General features: G+C 45.2%; 1 protein-coding gene across 1 annotated transcript in view; it reads right to left on the bottom strand.

Moving 5' to 3' along the window:
- Positions 1-4,745: 4,745 nt before the first annotated feature.
- Positions 4,746-16,328, bottom strand: part of LOC119455287 (RING finger protein 151-like) — a gene marked incomplete at its 3' end in the record, with an annotated part of 36,170 nt that continues 24,587 nt past the window's right edge. Inside the window, exons 3-4 of the mRNA XM_037716685.2 lie at positions 12,693-12,980; positions 4,746-4,973 (exon numbers count right to left, since the gene is read on the bottom strand). Coding sequence (XP_037572613.2) covers positions 4,746-4,973; positions 12,693-12,980 — 516 coding nt within the window. The remainder of the gene's footprint in view (positions 4,974-12,692; positions 12,981-16,328) is intronic.

A 16,328-nucleotide genomic window follows, 5' to 3' on the forward strand; every position in this document is an offset into this window, starting at 1 on the left:
GAGACCAGTCTGTCTTGCCATCCCCGTAGAGCCACTCGCTGCGTCTTGTTTGGAAAATGAACTTCTTTTCTTGAGAGTTTGATTGAAGGCGCACTAACACACATGTCCCCCAAACTAACAATCTTCGCCGCTTCAATTATTTCACGAGTTGTTTCCATCGGACTTGTTCCTACCACACTACATTGCGTGAATATGGGATCGCATCCACAGTCGCTGCATTGAAAGGCCAGATGGCCCGTACCTTCAGTTCGCACAAGATTTGCGTGCTCACGCAGCCAATCATTTGCGTAACTTTCCATCGGCGCAATGTACTTTTTGCCATAGGACAACGGTAATTCGTACACAATATTACTGGACGTTAACAAAGCTTCTTTTGTGCTTTTTCTGGAAACTGGGCTTCTAGTAATCGCAGTGACTGGCCTTGCACCGACTAGGAAGCTTGTTTTGCGCTGAAAAGACGACTCTTACATTTGCATAATTCTTCAGGCTGTGTGAGACATCATGTATTTACGGTATTATTGCGCACTTCAGCTTCACTCGCTCCATCTCCGGCTTAACATACAGCACACCCTTGCTGGCGCATTTGACTCTCTTAAGCTAACTTTCGGTCACTGCTGTGACAACATCCTGTACCGCTATGCTGTGAAAATTGCAGTTACTCCAATTTCTACCATTACTCTATACTATCACTTATACCATTACTCTAAAGCCATACGGCATTGCATACCCGCCTGAGCAGTTCTGGTGGTTTTCAACAGCGTACTACGTTTATTCAATTTCACAGCGTTGTTGTGCAGTCTTACATAACGTTCATTCGCATTACTATGTGGTTCGTCACATACCTAATCAAACCGGTTAGTAAGCTGCTGCGTGGCTATGTAAAAGTGTTTTTTTATGAAATCCAAGTTATCCAACAGAACTCTAACACACAATACTCGTTCATAGTAAAAAAAAAAGGCCGCGTATCTGCTTGCTTCGCTGCAGATGACGTCGAAAGACGATAGTCTTCTGCTGCCCCTGATAAGTAACACGCTCTCTTCTCCACCCTCCCACCCCTCACGCTCTTCCCCTCCCCTCTCACTCCTCCCATGATGGATGCACTGGAGGTTTTGCTGAGTTCCATTCAAGTTTCCCGCGTTCGCCCTGCTCTCGCGCCGTCTGTTGGGACCTTGTATTACTGCTGGCTTAAAGCCGGCTACAGAGCCACGGCTTCAGTCGGCTTGTTTTTAACGCGTAGTGTCTCTTCGACACCATTTCTAACGCATTGATTTTTCATTTACTAACGTAAAAACCAGTGCAATGTGCATTCTTAATTTAATGAACGCTGTAGATCACGGTTATACATATATTTTGCCTCAAATAGGCCTGAGGTTTCCTTTGCGCTGTATAATGTTGACGTGTATGACCCCGTGCCACCAGTGCTAGCGGCTTGATTGGTTTTGGAGTGACAGACAGGCTAAGTTTTTCACGTTTAGATAGCCCAAGATAGACTATCGTCTTTAAAATTCACCGACAACTACGATACTCCATTATGCGAAAACTGAACGCCGCTCTATACGTGTTTTCATTTCATGATATATTGGCTGGCGCAGACAATCTGTTTCGTGCGGCACGATGCAAATGCAGCGAAGTGTGGCGCGACTGACTCGCTAATCGAGAGACCGCAAGAGGCATTGCGCGGGTGACGCGTGGATGCGATTCGGAGCAGCCGCCGCCAACAGACGTCCGCTCATGCACAGCTTTGCTTTGACGCGCTCGCCGCGTACCATATCGATGGCGTCATCGGTGAACAGACGACGCACGCTACTCTGGTGCTATCTCGGAGTGATCGTATCCACAGATACGATCACTCCGAGATAGCACCAGAGTAGCGTGCTACATTAGCGGTAAACCATGGACGGCGAGCTGCCGGCGTTAACGCGAAGCTGTGGCAGTCACGTGACGGCATGAAAATCTCCTCTGTGTAGATGCTAAATGTCGCGTGCTTTTTCCTTCGTCTGCTGACAGGGCGGTTCTCTATTCCATAGTCAAGGAGAATGAGGTACGGGGTGTAGCCTCCGCGTCCTCAAATTCAGGGCCCGTCTTGTCGTACAGAATCGGATAGGGCGCACTATCTCCAAAAACCTCTCCATAAAGATGTCTCGGTTTAAACTCATCATAGTAAAAAAGAATCGCAAACCATCGCAATCGAAACAAGTGCGAATGAGACCAAACCAAGCTGACCAAACAAGCACGAGTGAGAGCTGACGCGAGCAGACGATACTACGAAACCAGCGGTCCACCTGAGGGCAGATACAAGTACGCATCGAGCGGTCAGGCGGGTCCGCATAGCCCTAGTTTCCCGCGAGGTAACTGAAGGGGCCCGTCTCAAATTGGTCTCCGCCGTTGGCGGCTGACATCTTTCAGCTCTCGCTCCGAGTTCGCGCTTTCATTTTTCGATGTGATCGTTTGCTCAGTTACGCCGCCGACGACGCTCACCGTAGGAACGGGTGCATAAGAGCTGCTCTCTATATAAGAAAGACAGGTGCTTCAAAGAGGCTTCGACATCATCGCCAGCGCCTCGGGGCAGCTCTCGGGACTCCATCTTGTCCAACGTTTTAGCCAAGCCTGCGGCATTATTCGCACGCTGTAATAAAGCACATTGCATTTGCTCAAGGGGTTCGTTTTTCGTCGACCATGGAACACCACCGTACACTCGACACGGTACCCTCGGCCGTGCCCAACGACTCAAGTAACAAGCCGCGGCATCACGTAACACCATAGCAAACACTAATATGCTTTGGGATTGTTACAGCAACCTAGTGCGCAGAGTTCGCGGTTGGAATTACATCAAGACTACTGCAAACATGTGGCCACAAAATCGGCTGTAAATTCCAACGAACCATTTTCTGATAAACGCACTCTTTTCTCAACCTAGCCAGCTTCCTCAGCAGCAAATGTTGCTGGTGATGAAGCTGGCTGCTAAGGTGCGCTACAGGTATATGTCGGTGCTCTAGTTCATAAGTCGACTCCCACAGATTTGGACCGACCGGTTAGTTTGAGTGAGCCCCAGTTAGTCCTTAGAATGTGACTGAGTTTGCGTGAGCCCAGGGGAAACCAAGTGGGCATATATTCTTTAGTCTGAGTGAGTTGAGCGGAGTCGCAATAAGGTCATCGTAATTTAACTGGACTTCTAGATTGCAATATGTTATACAGATATGGTACTGTTATACGCCTTACATTTTCCTTTGTATCACTTGCACGGCTCTCAACTTTTAGAGACTTCGATATGTTTGGAGTATCAATAGCGTACGTTCCGGCAAAACATATTTGAGCCATCCTATACGTTTGCACACTTCATTGAACATCAGGACAGTGTCGTTAGGTACCATCACGTGTCTCTCAAGTGCATCGAAAACAATTCTTATTTTTTTAAACTAATTTGCCTTTCCTCATCCAGGTCCTAAGTTACAACTTGACCTACCGAAAGTATTTCTTCACTGCCAAAACTGCGTGATTACCAATCGGTAATCGTGTTTCCCTTGAATACGTGGAATATCCCTATATTTTTGTTAATTTTAGCTAGAGGTTGACGTCTTGATCCCGCCCGCGGCTGCCGCATTCCGTTCGGGTCAGAATGCACGAACACTCGTGTACAGTGCATGGGGTGAGATTAAATAATCCTAGGTGGTCAAAACTAGTGCGAAGTCACCCACTATTGCGTTCCTCATAATGAGATCGTGGTTTTGGCACGTAAAACTCTATTATATATTTAAGTGGTTAGATCCTTTTATATACAGCCATAATATTCTTCACAGCTCCACCTCATTCGAACGGTTCATTTGTTTGGATTGCGTCCAGCAACACTGTCGAACACAATGTCACCCGAAGAACGTATGACACTTAGATGCTAAATGTGCATCCTTACCTATAAGTGCCCTGTAATAAAGCATTTCGAGTCTTCTGCGTATCATGAAATGATGCACCTTCGGGATACACGGTGAATAAGAATAAATATATTGATTGTCATTTTCTACCGCAGTTCTCAGCACTCATCGCCCGAAATTTTGTAATAGAAAATTCTGCTATCTGTACAATCACTATTCGATATTTTTGAAGCTTAGACAGAGTTTTAGCCTTGTCCGCAAGCTTGTTTCTTTTTTTCTGTTAAACGAGTTGCCGGAGCCACCGATGGTAGATGATGACGATATATTGGCATCCCCTTTGAAACGGGGCGGTGACAAATCATCATCTGTTGTGCTTGAGCTACTCAGACCGGCTATACTAAAGGTAGGAGCAACGCTTGTAGCGACACCTTGTGACGTTTTGCCCAACTACAAAATGTGAGAACAAAATTTTGTGTAGCGTGAGTGTTCTCCTCGAAGGCATATCATAAAATGACTACACGAAAATGATTATGACACTTCCATCCCTTTACACTAGCAGTCATGTACGGTGTGATAGGTGAGCGCAGTATTGTGTAGCAAAATGTCATTCTCAGCGTTGTTGCTCCGGCAAACTTCAGCAGCGACCCAGTATTCCACAACAGCTAATGCCGTTTACGGAAAAGCTAAAAGTTTCTAATAATGGGAGCTTTCTGCACTCGCAGACTGATCAACACACTTGATGTGAAAACTCACTGAAGGTGTATCTCCTCTGCTTACCTGTCGAGAAAATGGCCAAGAAACGAAGCTGTCCCAGCTCCCAGCACCAAACATCACTCCGAGTTCGAGGTGGAGAATCTCGTCCCTTTCGGCGAACTTGCTCTCGACCATCAAGGAGTACCCGGCTAGGATACAGACTGGGCTGATATCACGCTTGCTGATTCCGCCGCACAGCGACGACTTGCGCTTGTAGATTTCGCCTAGGCACACGTACGTTCTGTCCACCACGGTGCCGCCTACTGCACAACCGCTGCGCTTGCCATCGGCCATAGCAGGTGGAATGTGCACTCTGGCCAGCTGGCTTGAGGCAATGGCCCCTCGGAGCAAGTCCTGCGAGTGTTCCAGCAGTTTGCGCTCATCTGTATGCATGTTATCCGTAATTTCTCCCGAAGCCACTTTTTGTGTGTTACACAAGCTCGGCTGTAGGAGAGTGCAATAGCAATATCAGACAAAAATGTTTTCAATGTTTTTGCTCTCAAAATATATTGTGCCACATAATATACTGCTTTCTAAGTGGCAATGAAAAAACAACTTGGTTGGACCCTTTAGTATGAACAGCGAATCAGGTTGCGTCTCAAATAATGCTGCCAATCGCCGGGTAATTACCCCACAGCCAGGTACTTTTGACATCGTTGCTGTTTGCTATGTCCGTAAGGCCGTCCAACAAATCAAATTTTCGATCAATTGTGAGGCATTGTTTTCAGCCCTAGCCCATTTTATTGACCTAATATATTCGAGGAAGCTATGAAAAGGCTCAAAATCTATCGAATGGACTCCGGTGAAACAAATATTACTACGAAAAATGAAAATTCAAGTAAAGTACATGTATTTTGTAGATCAACTCAGCAACTTGCAGGATAACAGCGCAAGTTCCATAACATTGTTCTACAACGAACGAGAAAAAAGGGAACCAAGAGGCCCGGTTTTCGTAGGTCACAACCACATGGAACCCAAGCATTGCCAACAAGAAAAACACAGGCGGAATTATTTGTTTATTTAGTTGTAATGTAGACATATATAAATTAAAATGAAAATGGGAGAAAACACAATTGGCCGATACTAGGATAGAAATTGACGTCTTCGCTTCACGTGTGCGATGCTCTTACCAGCTGAGCTACCGCGGCACCATAATCCCGTCCATTTTCTTGGTTTCTCATGCATCTTTACCAGAGTTAAACCAGGGTGTCTAAGCTAGTGCCACCGCACACAGCCGGCGGATGTAGAACAACCTTTCTGCCGGATATTCTACATCCGTGGTTAGCGCCGTGAGTTGCGGCCCTGGCGAACACTCCTCGGGCTAACTCTAGTAAACATGCGTGGATGGAAACACCTTTACTATGGAAATAACTTTATGAATAGGCAAGAAAGTGGACGGGATGGCGCCACCTAACGCGAAGACGCGGGTTCCTGTCCTACCTGCTGCCAGCTTTTTTCTTAAATGTTCATTTTCATTTAATTATAATTTCTACATTTCAACCATACAAACAATTAGTTAATTAATACCACCTATGCTTGCGCTGCTAGTTATTGTCAGCTGGCTTACCATGAGGGATGGATACGCTGCACACACACACGTGTTTTGCGGCTATTGGTAGACTTTACTTTTGGGCAAGGAATGCAAGTGCGGCAAGGACACGAGTGTTACAAGGAAGATTCACTTCCGGACAACGTCTGATTTTTCTATTCAAATATTCACAAGCAACACCCAGAAATTTTGTCATTACAGAACCGCTGGACCAACTCTTATGCATAACTTGTATTAGAGGGAGTCAAACAAATTTCTTCGCATTGTGAGAAGCAAAATTTTTATTCAAAGCTCGCTCGTTTTAAGCAATGTAATGTATGTAAGTCAGAAAAGTTAAGCACAAAGTTTACAAATTTATGACTTTGCAATAGCAATAAATATCGTACTTCTGCATCTCGTAAAACATTTTAGGCCGACAAAAGTGATGCATCAAATTTCTGCTTAGGTGAGATTATTACAATGCTGACGAGTGTTTTGCGAAAGTCCCGCTCACAAAGTTGTGGTTCACACAAGAGCAGTGTATAGTGCACATCTTTTGTCCACCTTAGGCGTATCGAAAAATGCGCTTAAGAGAATAGTGATACTGGGAGACTGAGCTGAAAATTTGATCTCTCATGTTTTTATTTACCAATTTAAACAATTTTGAAAATCGATGGCCGTAATAAATAATCTGTCTATAATGGGTAAATTTTAACAGTTTCTCTTACATTTACCCATTCTCATGAAATCCAGCGCTGTGAATGGTGAGCAAAATGATTTGCAAGAGAGTGCATTAAAAAAATTGCTAATAATCAGGCATATGTCCTTTAACTTTTTACCTCACAAGAAAAGCCATCATGTGTATTTCTGCCAGTGCGATTCTCAAAACATTGCCTCAAAAGACGTTCCAGTTTTTCAGATTCTAGTTTCCCTTGCAGATAGAAACAAAACTCCACGGAGGTTCCGAAATAGCCCAATTTTAGGCATAAAACGCTGCATGGTAAATGTACATGATATGTAAGCCGTAAGAAGAAAGTTCACTTATCAGGAAACCGTTTTTTTATATTTAATTTGCATAGATTTGTTTCGACACCTTTAGTTTATTTTTAACATTCCTGTTCTTTTGGACAATGTTGTTAAAGCATTTCAGAGAGAAGTTGGTGCGTTGAATGTAGTGTTTTGTTCGCCCACTGCGTAGGGCAAGGGCGGGGGGGGGGGGGGGTTAAAAAGCGACGGGCAACCTAAATATCACATTATTTTATGCAATTTGTTGTAGGCAGACTATAGTCTGCTCAGCAGACTATTAAAAACCGCGGATCCTTCAACTACTTTTTGTACGCGAATCATTGCCGCGTGCAACTACCTGAGTGTGAATCTGATGTCAGCAAGAAAGTGAACTCGTTTTATTGCATTTCTCCCCGCACCCCTCCCACTGCAAAAAAAAAAAAAATTCGCAAGTTTCGCTTTAGGTACGTATTTGTGACGAATAAAAATGGGGAGCACATTTCTTAAATGAACAGTTTTTTTTTATTTACCTTCAATTCAATTTGCTTCACTTTGATTTCTGTCGCTTCAGAATATTGTAGTGAACCACTGACAAACTGTTAATATACTGTTGCGTTACAACGCTTTATTTTAACTGCAAGCTCTTAGGCATCGACATGGCTTGGGCTTGCCGGAGGAAATTACCTATGACGTAGAAACCATGATTCAGGCGGTGCTGTGCACTACCTCGCAATTATTTCGGACTTCAGGTAAACTTTCTCTTGTTCTAGCTTGCGTTTTTATTATGAATGTATGCGTTGTAGCTGGAATTGTCCGGCAGCTATTCTATAAATCGAGCTAAGCGGCAACTTTATTACAGGCTATTTCGAATTTCCCTATTCAATTACACCTCAAATTATCCTAATAAAGCTTTTTTTAAGCGAGAAAGCAAATTTGTATAGTGGCAGCTGCAAACGGTGTACTTATTTACCGCCGCATCAGCCTGTATAAATGAAAGTTTTGAAAATTGGTAAACACAATATAAGTAACTCGCCGATTCTTTCGGTTGGACCTTATTCAGTGCGACAGCGGGAGGCTCTTACCGAAGGAAGCGCCATCTTCTGAAAAACAAATTCTTTCCAATCCAGAAAACGTCATATTTGTCCATCACAATATTGGCTCTTCGGACCTACGAAATACCAGGCGAGACGCCACATATAAAGCCAAAAGACAACGAAGCCAAGGAAAGCATCGGGTAAATTAGGTGTAGTTGAAATTGGAATGTAGAAAATAATGAAGGAAAGGGAAATGAAAGTGGACGAAAAAATAACTTGTCGCCGGCGGGAGCCGAACCCGCAACCTCCGCATTACGCGTGCATTGCACTACCAATTGTGCTACAGCGACGGCCATCAATTCGTCCACTAACTTGGGTATTTATGTTTTACTAGATCTAGCCCTAGGAGTGTTAGCCAGCGCCACTCAGAACCATGGTGGGCGGTAGTGCAATGCACGCGTAATGCGGAGGTTGCGGGTTCGGCTCCCGCCGGCGACAAGTTATTTTTTCGTCCACTTTCATTTCCCTTTCCTTCATTATTTTCTACATTCCAATTTCAACTACACCTAATTTCCCCGATGCATTCCTTGACTTCGTTGTCTTTTGGATTTATATGTGCTTATGACAATTAAAATCGAGCCCCTCGGTTCCCATTTCTTCAGGCGAGACGCCGTGAATCTCAATGTCTTCGTCACATAAAGCATCCTGCACTGATTTTAAATCTTCTACATTGCGCGATAGATCAGCGATTACACCGTCCAAATTGTTCCATTTTTTGTTTTGCCTCGGATGCATGAATGTCCTCGCTAGTAGTAGTCGTAAAAATCAAGGCCCTTATTCACACACACACACACACACAAAAAAAATCACTGACGATTCCGATACTTTCTAATGTGAAATTTGAGCGCAGCTGTATATGTGTTTTCATTTCACGAAGTATTGGCTGGCGCGGACAATCTGTCTCCAGCGGCACGTCGCAAACGGAGCGAATTTTGGCACGACTGCCTCGCTAATCTCGCCAAAGCCAGCGCGTGGGTGGCGCGTGGGCACGGTTCACAGTAGCCGCCGCCGACAGACCTCCCAGACGACGCGTGCTACTCTGGCGCCATCTCGTAGTCATCGTCGCCACACTATGCTTTTCTTCTCCCCCTTTCGCCATACGCTCCTCAACTTTCCTCCTCGCGTCGTTCATCCCCCGCTGCGATCCGCATTTGCTTTCATCTTTCGCTGTGCTCGTTCGTTTGGTTACGTAGCTGCTGCCGACGGTCGCTGCAGGAACTGGCGCCTAAGAGCTGTGCCTAAAATTTTGCGCTAGAATTGTTCGTAAGCACAAACTTCAGCTATCTTGACGCTGGACATACAATTAGCGAAGGCGGGTTGCCAATGGCGAAGGACACTTCCGAACGAAAAGCTTTGTGAAAAATTGAAGGAGAATTTGTAAATTCCAAAGTGTGTTCGGCGAAAGCCTGTCCCAATTCGACTGACTACCACCGCATACGCATTCGCTCATTCTTCTTGTGGCGTTTGATATCGGGGGAATCCACATTCTTAGGGCGCTTCTCTGAACCGCTTGGCGTGGAATCGTCACCGGGCCGCTTGGGGGCCGTCCGACTAACTCGACTTCTGCAACGAGGCGTCTGTCGAAGGAGCGTTGGCGCGCGTGCCGCAGTGCCATCATGTGATTGCTGAGAGAGTGTGAGGGAGAGATGCCACAGCTGTTACCGTTCCAGGGCACGGACGGGCGGACGGCCGGACGCCGCCAGTATGAGCTATTAAAGGCTTTCGCCTTATAATACGTTCGCAGAATCTTTTTATTGCGATAGCAATTATATGGACACTCAAAGCGGATTTCTGCTGTTGGCGTCGGCGTCTCCATCGCCGTGAGGTTCCGTATGACGTCAACGGCGATGAAATCGTCGCCGTGCCGTATGCTGTATGTGCGAGTGAAAGGGCGCGAGGGACGCGCGCTTTCACGGGAAGCGAACTCACGGCGGAGAGCAAAGACGCGTTCTGCGCCGTGCTCCCTGAAGGGCCGCCGAATTAGGCGTCTCTTTCCTCCTTTACAATCACCATATATCGAGAGCAAACGCGACTTCTCCCGTCGCTCGAAAGGCCGTGGGGAGACTGGAGGGAGGGAGGTGAGACTAGGTTTAGCTGCGGCACCAAATGCGTAATTATATAAAAACGTTGCGAAGCGAGGAGGTGGTAAAGACTTCCGACGCTGCTCGACGAGTGTCCCATTCTGATCTCGTCGAAAACCTCTGAGCCGCCCCCAGAGGCCCCGGCAACATTGCCAGCATCGCCTTTCGGGTGAAACTGCGACAAAATTTTTGAACTGTTAAACAATGACAAATATATATGATCCGGTGGTTGGAGTTATTTAGTGATCACAGGGGGCATGATCTTATGGTCGCTACGGTACCCCGCCATACGGTGTACCGCAAAGGTGGGCACGTTCTTCATGAACACGTCACCAACGCCGCGCGCGTTCGGTGCGAACGCGGGCAAAACGCCGCCACCGTCGACAACAGTTCTGCGCGTTGCCGGTGCTGCTACATGTCCAAGTTTATACAGCTCCTCAGAGTTTGGAGAATGACAGCCCATAAACAAATGTCATGAAACAAAACACAGGCAGCGCATGCCTTTTGTGTTAAATCTTCTCGGGCGGAAATAACAAAAGTGCGAAACAAAACGCCCGGTCGCAGGATACTCATTTGGTGCCGCAGCTACACGTCGCCTCCCCTGCCTCCCTCTCGTCCCCCCCCCCCCCCACCCACGTCCTTTCGCGCGACGGAAGAAGTCGCGTTTGATCTCCGGCATGCGGTCGCTCCCTGTGAAAGCGCGCGTTCCTCGCGCCCTTCCACTCGCACATACAGCTTGGGGCCGATGAGAATATATTTGTAAACGCGGACACAACCATCAAAGACTGAGCCCTTAGCAGCTTCGCAGTAGAAATAACCAGGCCTTCCCCTGTCGAGAAAAGGGGGATAAGCGAAGCTTGTGGCAAAACGATGTTGTCGCAGGCATTCCGCTTCGTTTGCCATAAACTCAGGGTTGGCGGCTGTTCGCTCACGTTTGGCCTCAACGTCACGCTCCCGCAACTCGGGGTTCGCGGCTCTTCGCTGACGTTTCGCCTGGGCTCTGGCAGCCCTCAGGCTATAGAATCTGCATGTCAACAACGGACCTTTTTTCGGCGAGTTGGCGGCGCCGTTCCTGAAACGCAGCCTGCTCATCGGCGGAACGCACCACCTAATCCTTCCCATCCGAAGGCCCATGCACCCCGTACAGATGGTAAACCAGCGAAGCTGAAATGTGTGGCCCCGGTATGAGCCACACCTGATTTCTTCCTTTCTTTCTTTCTCTCTTTCGTTCTTTCTTGTCCGTGGCTCATACCCGCATGCCAATGCGGATATGCGCCATATGTGATTTTATTATCGTTAATCGTGACGTAACTGACGAGCATGTGATGTTATTGATGTCATATCATATCAGTCATGTTGGTCTTACAGTCGTACCCTTCCATGCCAATTTTGGTATATAACAAGTGAACGCGATGCGAATTTTAGACAGGTTTTTGATACACAACCACCGCCGACACTTGTGAGACCATGTAAGCTTCACTTGAAAAAAGTGGACCCAATACCAGAGCTAACCGGGGATTACAGTGGCCGAAGCTTAAAAGGAAAAAAATTATTGCGTTCACGTATCAATTAGGGTGTGAAAAAAAGAATGTTTTGCCGCCTATACAGGTTCCTTCGAAATAGCTTTCCTTAGCACCATGATCCAACCAAGTTTTGTCAAACTCTTCAATACTCTCCATAAAAGGCATTTTATCACAATGGCACTTGAAACACGAAGTTAGATAATTCTTAAGGTGTTTTGAAGCTGCCAGCGGCACTTTCTGGAAATTATGAATATACTCTGGTCATCTTTGTATACGAAAGAAACGCAGAGTTCTTAAATATTACAAATAGTGCTGCACACCTAATGTGCTCGTTTAAAAACACACCGAAAGTAGAACACAAGCCGGAGAATGATCTCAACAGAGTTAAACGACCACTGTTCACGCAGTAGCAAATGCGAATTCTTTAGCCTTACATATGAATTAACCATTATGATATGATTTGTCATGGGGATCTACCAAGGGACTTTGGGTTATACCGCATGCGCCGTATCATAACTCAGTTTCTTGAATATTCTCACTCAACAACATGCAAGTAGCGTTCGAACAATAATGCTAAAGTACTCTTCGCATGTTCAACGTGGCACCGACTACATAACTACGCCCCGTAAGCGGTTTCCAAGCATACATTTAATTCAATTTTAGGGCGATAAAGATTGCTGATAGAAGGGCTCAATCTGATTAGCCACCAAAAATATTCAAAGAACGAAATCGTTCCTTCCATGCACGATGCGTTGTTTTAAAGTATTGCCTGCATTCACCAGAAACTAAGGCGGTTGCCCTCGCTTCTACTTATGGCCAAAAGTTCTCTTACGTTCACCTACCTGTAAAGACTTGATCTGGCTCGCATACCCGTCCAGGCATTCGACCAGGCCATTGACCTTGTCCTGGACTGCGACCTTCTTCTGTGACATGCGTTCTACTGCCTCGTCGAGGGATTGCCTCATCTTTCGAAGATCTCCCAGCACGGATCCGTTCTCGTTAGGACTCACGGAGATGGTTCCTTCGACGCAAGAACCCAGACAGTGCTCCAGAATCCTCATCTGTGGCACACTGCTGCCACATTTCGGGCATGATACCTCGTGGTAGTCACAGTCCTTCTCGATGTGTTCCTGCATTCGTGAAAAGCTTTAGGCATGCTTTGAATTTATGTATTGTTCATTCAATTTTTCAAAAGTAGGCCCAGACTAAAGGCCAGACTTACGAGTCATTGCAGCTATATCACCTTCACAGCAATAACCTTCCTTAAATGAAGTCCTGGTGGTGGCTTAGCAGCTTTGGTGGAGCGCTGCTAAGCAAGAGGTCACCGGATGGGGCCGAAATGCGAAAAATCCCTCATCCCGCGCGTTGGGGCTACGTTTAAGTTGCGCAGGTGGTCGAAATTAATCCCGAGTCCCCCTTTACGTCGAACCTCATAATTACATTATGGTTTTGGCTCTTAAAACTGCACCATTTTAAAAGAAATTGATATATGTATAATAGCATAGCCTGTTCATGTGTGTTTTAGATCTATTTAGAATTATTGGATTGACATGGATTTCATTAGAGCAACTACAGAATGCCGCACATTGATGTTTTTTTTCAAATGTTGACAATTTATGCGCTTTATTGCCAGAAGCTTTTTAATATCGCCTCTTTTAATCATATTCTTTCATCACTCATCAATTTATTGTTTGCGGACAGAAATGGTTGGCAACATTTCTAATTTTATCAAATTAAGTAACTACTCATGCCAATACATCCGCATAATGTTACACAAGCGCCGCCCACAAAACCCAGATAACATTGCTCTGTGCCAAAGAAACAGCCCTACATCTTACTTCTGAAAGAAACAAGCAAGAGCGGTGCCGCCTCGTAAAGTGTTCATGAAAATCTATGTTTTCAATCTAGCGGAACAAGGTTGATTAGCAGTGTAGTGAATAAAAATACGGATAACATATTCTTTAACTTGAACCTGCAAGCCTGACACCGCATTACATTAGTGGGAAGTCAGAGATCAAGGCGCCTTCTCATTTCTCGATTGTGTTGGCGAAGGAGCCGTTCCCGAAGCTTATTAAGGTTAGTCAGTGGTTCTTTCACAGTGATAGATAGTCAAAGGTAACAAGACCCTTATTCACAATGAACATCGTATGGGTAGGGAGTCGAAATGTTTGTGGTCAGCGTTAGTTTTACTTTTGACCATGTATAATCCCGACTAGACAAACATTCCTCAAACCTTTCATTTCAGAATAAATTGCAACCAATTCGTATCAGTAAAAAAAAAATACTTGTGCAGATGCTGTCTGGGCCCATGACGCATGACTTATGGCTTCGGAAATTACAGGGTGGCGTCTGCACCGGTTTTGCATATTTGCGTCTTTCCTGGATTAACGAGTTTTCATTTCTGGTTTAAAAGCGCTCGGTTTGCATTGGAGAAGCGTTACTAAGGGATACAACTACACACAATATTCTAGCAAGACGAGGCACTTGCTACGTAAAATTCTGCTTTACGTAAATACGTAAAATTCTGCTGTAGTTTCAATACGAGGTGTTAGCGTGTGCTACAACAAGAGGACAATAAACTAAAATGCTCAACAATGTACAAGACGCAATAAAATAGAAAAATCATTTTCGGCTACCTTTATTGTGGAGAAAATTATGGACGCGGCTGCCTAAGTTGCGCTCATAATACGCAATTCCTTAGCCAGAATTGTTTTGCCCTTATGTAAGATTGCGACCAGAGTGGTAGTATACCTCCGTGTTCAGCTTCGTACGTGAGGGAGAAGAAAACGAAAGCACAAATTACAATAGCAACAAAGAAGCGCTACAAAATCATAATACGCCATCCGGTGCCTGTAGCTGTGGCGAAGCTCTCACCGCAAACCCTTACTGTACTTTCTTTGGTAGCTTGAGACACTTGCTCAAGGTATAGTTGATGCATACTTCACATGGTTGTAGGTGCACGTAGGCACACACGCACATGCACACACACACACATAGGCACACACACGCACGCGCGCAGACACACATTTACCCTTATCCTTGCCTGCCAACTTCCTGAATTTTTCGCAAAGTGCTTGAATTTGGAATCGTTTAGCAATTTTATGTTACAAAATATAAATTCTGTTCACGAAAAAGGTTGATACGTGCGTCTTCAAACCTTCAGTTGGAAGTCTAAGGACACATAAGGGGTGCTAGCTTCGAGGAAGCTTATACAGCGAAGTTCCTAAAGGAGGCTATATCAGCCGCAGCAAAGTTGAACATTATTACGTTGCTTCCCAGTGTCTTCTGTTCAAAGTTTGGTGGTGCTTCTGTATTGCGTCTGAAAGTGAAGAATCGTTATCAAAGTGTATATGTACCCTGCAAAAGCCTTGTGTGCAGGCCTAGCACAAAATAAATAAATGCGAGCTAATTAATCGTCCACCCATTCTTCTAATTAATCTCCACACATTAAATCCCACATTATTTTCTTTTATTTCGGCTACTACTAAACCCTCTTTAGGAATTATTTTACGGTGCTTTACGACTTCTATTGTATAGCCAGAATTTCTGACGCGGCCCTGAGGAGGGGTCTTTAAAATATTTTAAGGGTGCCATCAAGAAAACTTTTACCATGGAGCAAGTTGTCAGTCGGGGGCCCGCGGCTGCAGCCTTCTTAGCCCATAGGTTAAACAGGCCCAGTTTACCAACACGCATTTTGCTGAGCACACAAAGTTGCCGTAGTGTTCCCCCCATACTCGATAAATTTGACCGCGATGGCAGTTGTAGTTATGCCGGGGCAGTGGTCTCAATTTTTCGCAGCTCTTAAAACACTCATAACGTTCCATAGCACTTGCATATATAATTGGTTGCTGAGACCCAAATAGTACACCCACTATGAATTTTGTCTACACATTACCTATTGCTTGGCCCATACTGTCAACAAACATTAAAAAAAGTGCCTTGTTCAGTTAACTGAGGACACCAGGTGAACACAATATAACGCACGACCAAAGAAACGAGGTTTAATTCCCTATACGCAACGCTTGTCATTAAGCCATAAAGTCGAACTTTATTATCACACATCACACTTGCCATTTAAAAGCGTAGCTGATAGCGCCCGCATGACACGTTCTAGCACTTACTGCACAAATTTTCGAAAAAGCTGCATTTGATGCAACCGTATTTAACTTCGTACAGGCATTTTGAAAGCATTCCCTTTCCTTTCGCGGAAATTGGCCTTGGAGGCTGTTGTAGCCATGCAAACACAGCGGGCTATATTTTGCGCAGCTCATAAAACACACATACTGCTCTGGAACACTTGCATATGTAATTTATTGCAAGGACGCTAATTACCCGCGCACTTGGAACTTTACCTACGCATTACACGTAACCGTTCTTATTTTCCACAAATATAAGCAAGGCGCGTGGGCAATTTTCCTTAGCACACTATAAAAGCCAACAGTTTACTGAGAACTTCGCATGACACATGAACATAGGAA

Source organism: Dermacentor silvarum, chromosome 6 (assembly GCF_013339745.2).
Source record: "Dermacentor silvarum isolate Dsil-2018 chromosome 6, BIME_Dsil_1.4, whole genome shotgun sequence".
Lineage (NCBI taxonomy): Eukaryota > Metazoa > Arthropoda > Arachnida > Ixodida > Ixodidae > Dermacentor > Dermacentor silvarum.